This window comes from Meriones unguiculatus, chromosome 18 (genome assembly GCF_030254825.1).
Source record: "Meriones unguiculatus strain TT.TT164.6M chromosome 18, Bangor_MerUng_6.1, whole genome shotgun sequence".
In the NCBI taxonomy this organism is placed as follows: Eukaryota; Metazoa; Chordata; class Mammalia; order Rodentia; family Muridae; genus Meriones; species Meriones unguiculatus.
In genome coordinates this window covers 66,462,405-66,476,674 of record NC_083365.1, presented here as the reverse complement: position 1 = coordinate 66,476,674, position 14,270 = coordinate 66,462,405, and the positions used below count along the sequence as shown (strand labels likewise).

At 37.5% G+C, this 14,270-nt stretch overlaps 1 protein-coding gene across 3 annotated transcripts in view; it reads left to right on the top strand.

The window, feature by feature from the left end:
* Ptpn4 (protein tyrosine phosphatase non-receptor type 4) overlaps positions 1 to 14,270 on the top strand; it is a 144,846-nt gene that overhangs the window by 111,822 nt on the left and 18,754 nt on the right. For all 3 annotated transcript variants that reach the window (XM_021633250.2, XM_021633249.2, XM_021633248.2), the window contains 6 exons: positions 1,066 to 1,232; positions 2,335 to 2,425; positions 3,133 to 3,194; positions 5,044 to 5,190; positions 7,347 to 7,475; positions 9,380 to 9,528. In XM_021633250.2, coding sequence (XP_021488925.1) covers positions 1,066 to 1,232; positions 2,335 to 2,425; positions 3,133 to 3,194; positions 5,044 to 5,190; positions 7,347 to 7,475; positions 9,380 to 9,528 — 745 coding nt within the window. The remainder of the gene's footprint in view (positions 1 to 1,065; positions 1,233 to 2,334; positions 2,426 to 3,132; positions 3,195 to 5,043; positions 5,191 to 7,346; positions 7,476 to 9,379; positions 9,529 to 14,270) is intronic.

Sequence of the window (14,270 nt, the reverse complement as noted above, 5' to 3'; positions counted from 1 at the left end):
GTTAATACATCCCATATTAGAGAATGAAGTCAAGGAGCTGAAGATGGCTCAGCAATTATGAGCACTTGCTGCTTTTAGAAAGGCTCAGAGTTTGGCTTCCAGGATCCACATGGTGATTCACAATGGTCTATTAACTTCAGTTCGGGGGATCTGTAGGCACCAGGCATGTACTTGGTATAAATACACACATTTATATCAAAATGTATAACATTTTGCAAAACACCCGTATATGTAAAAAAGAAAATGGTTTTCTTTACAGTGGAGCTGAAAGGGAGAGATAGTAAGGGTAAGTCGTGGGTCTGGCATCTATATGCCCAGCATCTGGGATCTTAATTCTCCTTTTTACAAACATGAGCATGAAGGATGCTTAGTGACTAGGTGGAGGGCAGAGAGTGGGCTGATTTGTTTAGCTTTATGTTCATTTATCATATGATCAAAGCAATTATATCCTTAGACATAATAGTACACAGGCTTCTGTCTGTGTTATTGACTCATGTCCTAGAAATTAAGGGCAGCTCTATTCTGATCTGGAGCTCAAAAATGCCTCATTTTCTTATTTTTCAAGGATTTATTTATTCTCTCTCTTGTGTGTGTATGTGTGTGTGTGTCTGCGTGTGCATGCACGCATATTTGAACATGCCTGTGCGTATGTGTTTATGTGCACCACATGAGCACAGGATCGCAAGAATGTCAGAGGAGGACATCTGTCTGTTGGAACTGGAAATACAGGAGGTTGTGAGTTGCCATGTGGATGTTGGGAACTGGTCCTAGGTCCTGCAAGAGCAGAAAGTACTCTTAACTGCTGAGCCACCTCTCTACTCCTGCCTCGTCTTCTTAATGTGTCTTCAGATTTTAAGAATTATGGCTTAAAGAACCCTTCTTTTCTACTAAAGGAATAGCAGAAGCCTTTCATCCCCACAGCCATTCTTGGCTCCTACACAAAGGCATCAGTCAGATATAATGGAATTATTAGTTACTGAAGCTATAGAAAATATCGGGCAATTTCTTACAGAATTCTATTTAGATTCTCATGTGTGTTTTTTTGTTGTTGTTATTTTATTTTAGCTGTATATGATGTAGTAGAAGAAAAACTAGAAAGTGAGCCAGACTTCCAGTATATTCCTGAGAAAGCCCCACTAGATAGTGTCCATCAAGATGACCACTCCCTGAGGGAATCAATGATCCAGCTAGCTGAGGGGCTTATCACTGGAGCAGTCCTGGCACAGTTTGATGTAAGTGATGATGTTATATTAAATGTTTGAGCATTTTAAGAGCCTAATCTACTTGCATTATGATTTAAAGGTGAAATGATAGCCTTAGAACTAGTTGACATGAGTTCTGAAATGTAGTTTTTAAAAATTATTCCCACAATACTAGTTATGGCTATATAAATAAATGTCTTTTTAAAAGAAGGATAACAGCCAGACATGAAGATGTTCTTGCTCAAGGTCAGTCCAGAAGAGTGAGTTCCAGGCTAGCCTAAGCTACAGAGTGAGACCTCTCTGAAATAATAAGAGAGTAGAAAAGATATTTTTTCATGTAACTTACTAGCTCTTTTTATGAAAGGTAGAAGATAAGAATAGTATATAATAAACTTAAGGCTTGAGCAAAGCCAAATATGACAGCATACATCATTTGTGTGTGTTCTCGAACTTACTCTGTAGACCAGGCTGGACTTGAACTCGGAGATCTGCCTGCCTCTGCCTCCCAAATGCTGGAATTAAAACTGTACACCACCATTGACCAGGATGACTGCTTATCTTTATTTTGATTTTTGAGTTTATAGTGAATTTTGAAAGTATATATTTAACCAGATATGTCCAGCTGTAGATACATACAGTCCAACACATTTGTAGATGGCAATATTCTCTCATAGTAAACTTAATTTGTTTATCTTTAATAAAACTGGGAATTTTGCTGTGTGTTTTCTTAAAAAAATATGGCAATCAGTATTTGTTGTTCTCTAGTACATGTTATATATAAATGCTTGCAGTAATTAAACATGTATAAGGCATGTATCAGTTCTTTTAAAGAACATCTCTGTTAGTGTATTGTAAACCCTTCTATACAAAAATAAAGCAAATCTGTAGATTTGTTCTTCAAATATCAGGTACTTTGCTGAACAAAATCATTTTCAGATTTTTCAAAATATCATAGATACATAATGCATGTCAGATACTCCAGAACTGACTATAGCTCTGGGTCACCGCTTACTGATTTGAAGAGTTTCGTAGTATGAATGGAGTGTGGGGGATTGTTAGAATAGAAGCAAGTTTACCAAAACAAAGCAGAATTGTTGATGGCTTATCAGACTATTTCTGTTTATTTTTAAAGCAACTATATAGGAAAAAACCTGGAATGACAATGTCTTGTGCCAAATTACCTCAGAACATTTCCAAAAATAGATACAGAGATATTTCGCCTTGTAAGTATCTACTAACTCTTACCATTATAAGCTTAATCTTTTTATTTTTTAATTTTTATTAATTTTAGTTTATTCAGTTTGTATCCCCCTGTAGCTCCCTCCCTCCTCTCCTCCCAATCCTACCTTTCTTCCCCCTTTTCCAGCCATGCTCCTCCCCCAAATCCACTGATCATAGTCTATCAGGTCTCATCAGGAGTGGCTGCATTGTCTTCCTCTGTGGCCTGGTAAGGCTGCTCCCCGCTCAGGGGGAGGTGATCAAAGAGCAGGCCAATCAGTTCATGTCAGAGACAGGCCCTGTTCCCATTACTATGGAACCCACTTGGATGCTGAGCTGGGCTACATCTATGCAGGGGTCAGGGGTTCTAGGTTATCTCCATGAATGGTCCTTGGTTGGAGTATCAGTCTCAGAAAAGACCCCTGTGCCCAGATTTTTTGTTTCTGTTGCTCTCCTTGTGGAGCTCCTGTCCTCTCCAGGTCTTACTATCTCTTCCATCTTTCATAAGATTCCCTGCACTCTGCCCAAAGTTTGGCTATAAGTCTCAGTATCTGCTTTGATACACTGCAGGGTAGAATATAAGCTTAATTTTATAAATAAAACTTTATTAGACTTTAATGGCTGGAGAGTGGCTCAGTGGTAGAACTTTGGTGGTTTAATCCTAAAAATCAAAACAAAAAATAAATCATTGTCTCTTTAAAAATTTTTTTAGATGATGCTACACGGGTCCTTTTAAAAGGTAATGAAGACTACATCAATGCAAACTACATAAATGTAAGTTTTTTGTTATGCCTTTATTATTTGAAATAATTAAAACCATTTTAAGTTTTAAGCTTAATTCCCTTTTATTGAATGTCTGACTTTTAAATTTTTTTTAATTTTTTTTTTTTTTTTTTTGTTTTAGTTTTTCAAGACACTGTTTCTCTGGGTAACTTTGGATATCCTGGACTTACTTTGTAGACCAGGCTGGCCTCAAACTCACAGCAATCCACTTGCCTTTCCCTCTGTGAGTGCTGGGATTACAGACATGCACCACCACACCTTGCTGAATGTCTGATTTTTGGTAGTTTGTGCAACTGATTAACTAGGGAATACTGAATTATCATTTCAAGGGAAAATAGAAGGTTAGATTTTTTTTTATAAGTCTATATAGTTAACACTTTCATCAATAAATATATAACTTGATTTAAAGATTTATTTAATAATACTGTCGATTTGTTAACTTTGACTACATAGCCAACAGCATTGAAATGTAATTCATTACTGAAGAAAGCTAATCTAGATTTTTCCATGATGAATAATTATCACAGTTGTCTTGCATTTAAGAATAATAGGCAGCACGTCATCACTGTGATTGTAAATGTGCAGTTACCCATAGTACACACAAGATGTGAGGAATATGATACTGCACAGTACTGGCGCTGCTTGTGAGCAGCATAAGAGGGAAACAAAACAGTTGTCTTATTTGATATCAGATGGAGACACGCTTATTCAGTGACTCAAATTTTTTGCTTCCCTAGTATGCCTACAATGACCAACAAAGCCCTCCTCCTGCTTTGAAATTATGTAGGAATGTAGCAATTATGGAGCCAAGCAGAGAAATGGTGAAGTAGTTAAGCTTGCTGAACAATCATGAGGATCAGAGCTAATATTTTACCACCCACATAACAAGATATGGGTATCCTATAACCCTACTTCTCAAGTGTCAAAGATTTATTTTAAATGTCAACTTTAGAGAAATACTCAGTTTAAACTTGCTACTAGTAATAAACATATTAACTATGTTTATTAAATAAGGAACAGCATATTTTTTTAGAAGGACCATTAAAAGAAATTTAGGTACTAATTTTGGTATTATCTTTCAAACAGTTGGATTCAGAAAACCAAATACACTGTGTTACTGTTTTTTAAATAGTTTTATAGAAAAATAGTTGTTGTATCCAGACTATCTGTGAGCGAGGTATTAAAAACTAGAAAAGCCACTGGTGGTAACTGGAAGCTAGTCTGGGAGAGACTTTGTATACCCTCTGGTATTTTCTGAATTCCTATGTGTAAATACTACCTTGTTGAAATCAACCTCAAATGTAGCATAGTTGTGATTCCCCAATATTTGTTGTCTTGTTTCATTCTGAAAACAATTTTAAACATCATTCTAATAGCTCTTCACATTTTATGAGCATAATTCAGCTAAGATAAATGGCAGGATTTTTCTTCCTTAGGAAATTTACCAATAAACTATTATAGATTATTTTTAAAATTTTCCTTACAAAGTTTTGCCTCTGAAACAAGGTTGTCTGTAAAGCTGTCTCTTAATCCATAGTAGTGCCAGGTGCACCGGAGCATACCTTTAATAGCTGGGATACATAGTGAGACCTTATCTCAAAAAAGAAGAAAAATAAAAGTTTTGTTAAAAAAATATTTGTTTTTAAATTCCTCTTTTACCAACTGAATGATGAATTTGATAACTTTGGACGATGCCAAGAAATTTCTTTTACAAGTAAAATTGTATTAATCACAATTTGTTGAGATTAGTCGTGCTCAGTTTAGCATTAATTTTCATCTTCCCAATCATAGTAAAAAGTAAAGGTGTGAAAGTTTTATTTTAATGTCTTTTTCTTTTTAGATGGAAATTCCTTCTTCAAGTATTATAAATCAATACATAGCTTGTCAAGGGCCATTACCACACACTTGTAAAGATTTTTGGCAAATGATTTGGGAACAAGGCTCCTCCATGGTTGTGATGTTGACCACACAAGTTGAACGTGGCAGGGTAAGCTGTGGTTAAATTTTACATATTACTTAGGCTCTTTTTAAATTATGTTGTGTTTATATACTCAGAATATTTTATAGGCTTTAATCTTGCGGTTCCATTTGAATCATTAATTGAATACTTAAGACTGTGACTAACACAATCCTTGAAACATAACTGTTATCATTCTTATCATACTTAATTTATTTAAAAGTAAGTATATCTAAGAAGTCTGTGTGAGGGATATATAAAGAGTTCTTACAAGTTAACAGTTAAATGACAAGATCATTTAAAATTTGGCAAAAGATCTAAATAGACAATTACCCAAGATGATAATCAGCTTCTATTAAGCACATATGTTACTGGATATCAAAAAGGAAATATAAATCAAAATTACAGTGAGACACACCACTATATACAGTAGGCTGACTAGAATAAAGGGAGGCAGATAATGAAGTGTTGGTGATAGAGTGAAGAAAAGCAACCCTCATTGCACTGCTTACAATTTGGTAAACTGTGCAGTCACTTTGGAAAAGTGTGATAGTTCTCATAAAAGTTAAATATAATATTTCTGTATGTCTTTAATTTCAGTATATACCCAAGGAATTGAAGACATGTCCATGCATTCACAAGTTTAGCCATGAAGTAGCTATTCATACATTCCAAATAAAATATAATATATTCAAATTAGTGGAGAATATTTGGTAAGAATAGTAAGTGAAGTACTGATATTAGAATTTGGGTGAGTGTGGAGAACATTATATGAAGTGAAAAATTCAAACAACAGCAAAAGTTATTGTATGATTTTACTTTTATGAAACATCTGGGATTGCCTATTCCATAAGTACAGAAAGTAGATTTGTAGCTTCCTGTGTCAGGTCTGAAGAAGAGGACAGAATGGCCTAGAATGCATAGCAACTGCTAAGGAATATAGGGGGTTTTAGGGTACAATGAAAATGTCCTAAAAGTGATTCGGATAGTAGCTACACAGTTTTATCAAGTGTGCCAAAAGCATTTGCACTTTAATGGAATACAAAGACAGGACTAGGATTATATAGTTCACACACACGTAAACAGGTACACACATACCTGTGCTAAATTCTGATCAGGATATAGCCAAACAGATTGTTTATTATTATTCTAAGACTCATAACCAAACCTTTCTCAGAGTGCAGGGAATCATATGAAAGAAAGGGGAGTTAATATGACCTGGAGAGGACAGGAGCTCCACAAGGACCAAATATATTTGGGCACAGGGGTCTTTTCTAAGATTGTTTCTCCAAGCAAGGACCATGTATGGATATAACATAGAACCTCTGCTCGGATGTAGCCCATGGTAGCTCAGTATCCAAGTGGGTACCCTAGTAAGGGGAACAGGGACTGTTTCTAACATGAACTCAATGGCAGGCTCTTTGATACCACCACCTCCCCCCCTCCCCAAGAGAGGAGCAGCCTTGCTAGGCCACAGAGGAGGATTTTGCAGCCAGTCCTGAAGATATCTGATAAACCAGGGTCAAATGAAAGGGGAGGTATCAGTGGACTTGGAAAGGGGCAGCGAGGAGATGAGGGAGGTAGGGTGGGATTGGGAGGGAATGAGGGAGCAGGATACAGCAGGGATACAAAGTTAACAAACTGTACTAATATTAAAAAAATAATAAATTTTACTCAAAAAAAAAAATGACAGTGAATAATGACTGGGCAAGATGATTCCGTCAGTAAGGTGCCTACCATACAAGCAATGGGACACTGAGTTGAGATCCCTGCAGCCATGAAACATTTAGATCTGTTAGCATGAATCTGTAGCCCTACAGCTGGAGCGGCAGGGCAGAGGCAGGTGGGTTCTTGAGCTCATTGTCCAACCTGCTGGCCTAGCCAAATTGATGAGCTCATGTACAGTGACAGACTTTTCTCAAGGAAACAAGGTAAAGAGGGATAGAAGATACACAACACTGACCACTCTGCTACATGTGGCCATGCATATATGTGCACACATACATTCATGCAATATACACATGCACACACAAAATATTAGTTCTCAGAAGATCCAAGTAAAAGGTACATGAAAACTATTTTCTGTAAATTTAAAAGTTCTTAAATTAAAACATTTTGAAAGTTGGAGAATCTAAATTCCTACATCAAAATATATAGTTTGATGTATTAAATCTGTTGATATTCAGGTCAAATGTCACCAGTATTGGCCAGAACCCACAGGAAGTTCATCCTATGGATGCTATCAAGTCACCTGCCACTCGGAAGAAGGAAACCCTGCCTATATCTTCAGGAAGATGACAGTGTTTAACCAAGAGGTACAAAGTCAAAAGTGTCTGTTCTGCTGTTAAGACTTTGAAAGCTGAAAATGTTTTTAGTCTGTGTACTACTTACTGTGAAAGAGAAATAAAAATTAGACACACGGAATCCCTGGGTTTTTGTGTTCCACCATAGCTATGAGCAAGGGCCAGGCTCAGGGAGAGATCCTGTCTTAAATGAAAAGGTAGAGAGTAATAAAGGAGGATACCTGATGACTCTTCTGACCTCCACGTATACATAGTATACACACACTTTAGAGCATGCACACTTAAGTGCCACATGTTTGCTTTAATAGGATATTTTGAAATTCTGTAAGTATTACTCTTCCATATTATAATAAATATATTTTCAACTTCTAGTGGTAAATATGAACAATCAGTAAAAGAAGAATTTGGCAAATACTATTACTGTTAGTACTTTTCCTATTCATAACATTTACTTCTAAGAAAAAATTTTAGTGCAATCAGTAAAGTATTCAGGTATGTTTGAGGCAATAGATAAAGCTATTGAAAGATGTCAGATTGTTTAACTCTTATCAAATAATAGAGAAGAGCAACATCACAATCATGGCAGTATAAGGAAGAAAAAGACATAGGCAGGGCCTTTTGACAGATTGCAGCTTTCTGGCTGTTAGCTCTTCTTAGATCTACCACAGTCATTCCTCTTGACTTCCAAAGCCAAAAGTGAGCACTTTTTAAGATGGTTTGGCACTGAGGTTGGAACATTTATGTAGAGAACATCATGCTGCTGTCCTAGAGATGGTGTATATCATAGTCAGCGCCTGAAATTCAATCTTTCCTTGACTGCTGCCCAGCATTTTGTTGTTGTTGCTTTTGTTTTTTAAATGGGTATTACTCCATAATACCCATCTAGGACAACCATAGTTCTGGTTGTCCTAGAACTCTGTATATAGACTAGCCTGGCCAGAAACTCATACTGCCTTTCCCTCCCAAGTGCTGGAATTACATTGTTATACAACCACACTTAGTTATACTGCCTGCCATTTTAAAGGTGGCCAAAAGAAGGAAGTAGCTATAGCAAAAGCTGTGAAAGCTCAGGTCTTTCTCATCAATAGTTACACCTTTGAGAGGGAGACCTGCCTCTACTCCAAGGATGTAGCCAATGACAACTGAGGTAGAGCCTCTTTCAACCAATAAGAAAGGAGCCAGATGATGTGCTAACATATACAAAAGGAGTCTGGTATTAATGAAGCTAATGTTACAGGGAGAAACTTAAATTGCTTTCAAATAAGAATAAATTAAAGATTTGGTCACATACTCTCTAGCTTATGCTATAATGTACCAATCTGTAGGTTGAACCATTAAGACAATTCTTTATTTTAATCTTCATTTCCCAAGTAGATAACCAGGAGGTAGGCAGGTAGGTGTACATGTGTGCACTCATGTATATGTATGTGTAATGATTTCTATCTTCAACATAGTCTTTTCTAAAAAGAGTCTAGCTTTAGCTTTGTAGCCATGTTGTTTTTATATGTATGCCCTGAGTACCTCAGAACTATGTGAAGATAAATTAATTTTTAAAGCTTGAACCAATGTAGCAGTGTAGCCAGGTGGTGGCGGCACACACCTCTTTAATCGTAGCACTTGGAAGGCAAAAGCAGGCAGTTTGAGGTCAGCAGAAAGCTACACACAGAGAGAAACCCTGTCTCGAAAAACAAGCAAACAAAAGTATAGCAATGTAAATAGCTAGTACTTAAAAGGGTACAACTATTTCTGTGAAATATTTTTCTTCTGTTCAAATGATAGACTTTAGTCAGCTTATATATCATGACAAAAGAAAGGGGAAGGTGGTTTTGCTTCTTTTCTAAAATTAAAATTACACGAATTTTTATATTCTAAAGATAATTTTGAGTCAAAGTGTGTAACTTTTCATTTTTATTTAGAAAAATGAGAGTCGTCAACTTACTCAGATTCAGTACACGGCCTGGCCTGACCATGGAGTGCCTGATGATTCAAGTGACTTTCTGGATTTTGTTTGTCATGTACGAAACAAGAGGGCTGGAAAGGAAGAACCAATTATTGTTCATTGCAGGTATTTTATTTGCTATCCTTTAAAAATGAATAATTAAGCCAGGCATGGTGGTATACACCTGTAATCCCAGTGTTCAAGGAGGTAGAGGCAGTGAGTTCGAGGCCAGCCTGGTCTACAAAGTGAGTTCCAGGACAGTCAGGGCTATACAGAGAAACCTTGTCTTGAAACATCCTCCCTTCCCCCCCAAAAAAAGGAAGAATAATTGAGTGCTTGGGGAATGCATACTGTATTTTGGACTTTGGTTGTGATTAGTACTGTGAGAGTAAAGACAAAGGAAAAATTCTAGTATAACAGTATCAGAAACGATGGAAAGGGACAAAAACAATAACTATTTTTCTGGTTCTTTTTAATTTTAATTTTTTAATGTTAATTACAGTTTACTCACTTTGTATCCAGCTGTAGCCCTCTCCCTTAATCCCTCCCAATCTTACTCTCCCTCCCTTATATCCTCCCATGCCCCTCTCCAAGTTCACTGAGGGGGGAGGTCCTCTCCCCTTCCATCTGACCCTAGCCTATCAAGTCTCATCAGGACTGTCTGCATTGTCTTCCACTGTGGCCTGGTAAGGCTGCGCCCCAGCCCTCCCTATGCCAGGGGGAGATAATCAAAGAGCCAGGCACTGAGTTCATGTCAGAGACAGTCCCTGTTTCTCTTACTGGGAAACCCACGTAGATACTGAGTTGCCATGGGCTACATCTGTGCAGGGGTTCTAGGTTATCTCCATGCATGGTCCTTGGTTGGAGTATCGGTCTTAGAAAAGACCCCTGGGCCCAGATTTCTTGGTTCTGTTGCTCTCCTTGTGAAGCTCTTGTCCGCTCCAGGTCTTTCTATCTCTCCCTCCTTTCATAAGATTCCCTGCACTCTGCCCAAAATTTGACTGTGAGCCTCAGCATCTACTTTGATACCCTGATGGATAGAGTCTTTCAAAGGCCCTCTATGGTAGGCTCCTGTCCTGTTTCCTGTTTTTTCCCTCTTCCTATGTTCGCCCCATTTGCCTTATTGAGTGAGGATTGATCATCTTACCCTGGGTCCTCCTCCTTGCTTAGCTTCTTTAGGTGTACAGATTTTAGTATGTTTATTCTATATTATGTCTAATATCCACTTATGAGTGAGTATATGCCATGTGTCCTTCTGATTCTGGGATACCTCACTCAGGATGATCTTTTTTAGATCCCACCATTTGCCCACCCACAAAATTCATGATTTCCTTGTTTTTAATTGCTGAGTAGTAATCCATTGTGTAAATGTACCACAATTTCTGTATCCATTCCTCAGTTGAGGGGTATCTGGATTGTTTCCAGGTTCTGGCTATTACTAATAAAGCTGCTATAAACATGGTTGAGCAAATGTTCTTGTTGTGTACTTAAGCATATTTTGGATATATGCCTAGGAGTGGTATAGCTGAATCTTGAGGAAGCACTATTCCTAATTGTCTGAGAGAGCGCCAGATTGATTTCCAAAGTTGTACAAGTTTACATTCCCACCAGCAATGGAGTAGGGTTCCCTTGAGTTTTTGATCTTGGCCATTCTGATGGGTATAACAGAAATCTCAGGGTCCTTTTGATTTGCATTTCCCTGATGACTAAGGATGTTGAACATTTAAGTGTTTCTCTGCCATTCGATATTCCTTTATGAAGAATTCTTTGTTTAGCTCTGTACCCCATTTTTTCAATTGTATTACTTGATTTGTTGCTTTTTAACTTCTTGAGTTCTTTATATATTCTGGATATTAGCCTTCTGTCAGATATAGGGTTGGTGACAATCCTTTTCCAGTCTGTAGACTATTGTTTTGTTCTGATGACAGTATCCTTTGCTTTACAGAAGCTTTTCATGAGGTCCCATTTATTGATTGTTGCTCTTAGAGCCTGTGCTATTGGTGTTCTGTTCAGGAAGTTGTCTCTTGTGCCAATGAGTTCAAGGCTCTTCCCATTTTTTCTTCTAACAGATTTAGTGTCTGGTTTTATGTTGATTTCTTTGATCCATTTGGACTTTAATTTTGTGCAGGATGATAAATATGGATCTATTGGCATTTTTCTATATGTAGACATCCAGTTAGACCAGCACCATTTGTTGAAGATGCTGTCTTTTTTTCCATTGTATATTTTGGCTTCTTTGTCAAAAATCAAGTATCCGTAGGTGTGTGGATTTATTTCTGGGTCTTCTGTTTGGTTCCATTGATCCACTCTTCTGTCTCTATGCCAGTACCATGCAGTTTTTATTACTATTGCTCTGTAGTACAGCTTGAGATCAGGGATGGAGATACCTCCAGGTGATCTGTTGTTGTACAAGATTGTTTTGCCAATTCTAGTTTTTGTTGTTGTTGTTGTGTTGTTTTGTTTTGTTTTGTTTTTCCATATGAAATTGAGAATTGTTCTTTCAAGGTCTGATGGGGAAAGGATAGGAGCTCCACAAGGACCAAATATATCTGGGCACAGGGTCTTTTCTGAGACTGACATTCAACCAAGGACCATGTATGGATATAACCTAGAACCTCCACTCAGATGTAGCCTGTGGTAGCTCAGTAACCAATTGGTTTCCCAAAGTGAGGGGAACAGGGACTATTTCTAACAGGAACTCAATGACTGGCTCTTTGGTCTCCCCACCCCCAAAGGGAGGAGCAGTCCTGTTAGGCCACAGAGGAGGGCTTTGCAGCCAGTCCTGAAGATACCTGATAAAGCAGGATCAGATGAATGGGGAGGAGGTCTCCCCCCATCAGTGGACTTGGAAAGGGGCACGGTGGAGATGAGGGAGGAAGGGAGGGACTGGGAGGGAATGAGGGATCGGGACACGGCTGGGATACAGAGTTAATAAAATGTAACTGATAAAAAAAAAAGAATTGTGTTGCTATTTTGATGGGAATTGCATTGAATCTGTAGATTGCTTTTGGCAGGATGGCCATTTTCACTATGTTAATCCTACTGATCCACGAGCAAGAGAGAGCTTTTCATCTTCTGATATCTTCAATTTCTTTCTTCAGAGACTTGAAGTGTTTTTCAAACAGGTCTTTCACTTGCTTGGTTAGAGTCACACCAATGTACTTTATGTTATTTGTGGCTATTGTGAAGCGTGTAATTCCCCTAATTTTTTCCCTGACCAAGCTGTCATTGAGTAGAGAGTTGTTTAGTTTCTATCTGGTTCTTTAATATCTGATTTTAATGTCTTTTAAATTGGAATGTGTCTTATTGCTGATTATAAATTAGATATGATGAAATTCTAATCTTATCTCCATGTGTTTGTATCGCTATTACAAGATATTCAAAACTAAGGTATTTATGAAAACAGGAATTATCTTTCAGTTTTAGATTGCAATGCTACTTGTGGCCAGAAGCTTAGCCAGTATGGAGAGCATCAGATCCAAAATGTCATCTTTATTTTTGTCCCTGGGTTTCCTCTGGATTTTTTTCCCTACTACACTTTTAGTAGTATTTTAACTTTATCTGTTTTCTTTTATTATTTTAACTTTTTTAAAATATTTATTTATTTATTTTATGTATATGAGTGTTCTGTCTCCATGTATGCCTCCATGCCAGAAGAGGGTATGGGGATTGAGCTCAGGACTTCTGGAAGAACAGAGAGTACTCTTAACCACTGAGCCATCTCTCCAGCCCTTGTTTTTTTTTTTTTTTTTTTTTTTTAACATTTTTGAGAAAAGGTCTCATGTAAGCCAAGCTGGTCTTATACTCCAGCTGTAATTGTGGATAGCCTTGAACTCCTGATCCTCGGTCCTCCATCTCCCCAATATTGAGGTTACATGTGTACTGCCACCCTGCCTTACAAAATAGAACTTTTATATTTTTATTTTTTAAACTCCCTTTCTTTTGTTTGTTTGTTTGTTTGTATTTTCATTATTTATTAGGCTTTTTCCTTGTTTTTAATCTCCTTGCCCCCCTCCCTTTTTTTATACCTTTTCCCAAAAACAGCTTTACTTAAAAATGTTCATCGCAGTGAGTCATTGGTCTGGTTCAAGGCCTCTGGCTTCTGCTACACCATCAATACTAGATCCTCACCAGCGCTCTTCTCAGATACCCTGTGTCATGAAATTCCTGCAGCATTGTTTCTGGTGAGCCTGGCCCTTTCCACAGTCCAGCAGCTCATAGGTGGGGTAGATGTTGGAGTAGGCTAGCTCAAAGTCCAGGGTCTTGGCCTGGTGGTAGCTGAGTTGGTCAGCATACCAACTCTCCTTTGCCCATGCCACCAGGGCCAGCTTTTGCACTTTTCCCAGACAAGGGCTTCCTCCTCCCTTTTATAACTTGTCTCTACTCTTCTTTTCACTTTTATTTAACATTGTTTCTTGTAACTGTTTTCTCTTCTTTCGTGTCTTCCTTCATCTCATTCATTACTATTCCCACCTTTGCTCTAAATGAATTTGAAATTAACAGTACACTTTACATTAGTTTTGTAACGTTTTTCTTCTTTGGTTATTGATGGTATTTCATGAACTTTGATAAATTTTAACTGCATTCTACATTCCATTCATTGTGATGTTAATAATTTGTTTTGTCTCTCTGAGTGGTATTGGAGGTTTAACTTGCAAGAGTAGGCTGCTCACTAGGAAGATTTCCCCAATAAAATTGGGAGAAAAATCTACAACAGAAGCACAAATTAGGACACATAAATAATCCTTGATTACTAAATTCAAAGCTACTAAGACAGATAAAATGTTGGGTGAATTCAAACATTTCCCTGTAAAAATAATTAGTGACTTCAAGGAAGATACAAACAAGTAGATAAATGGACTAAGGAT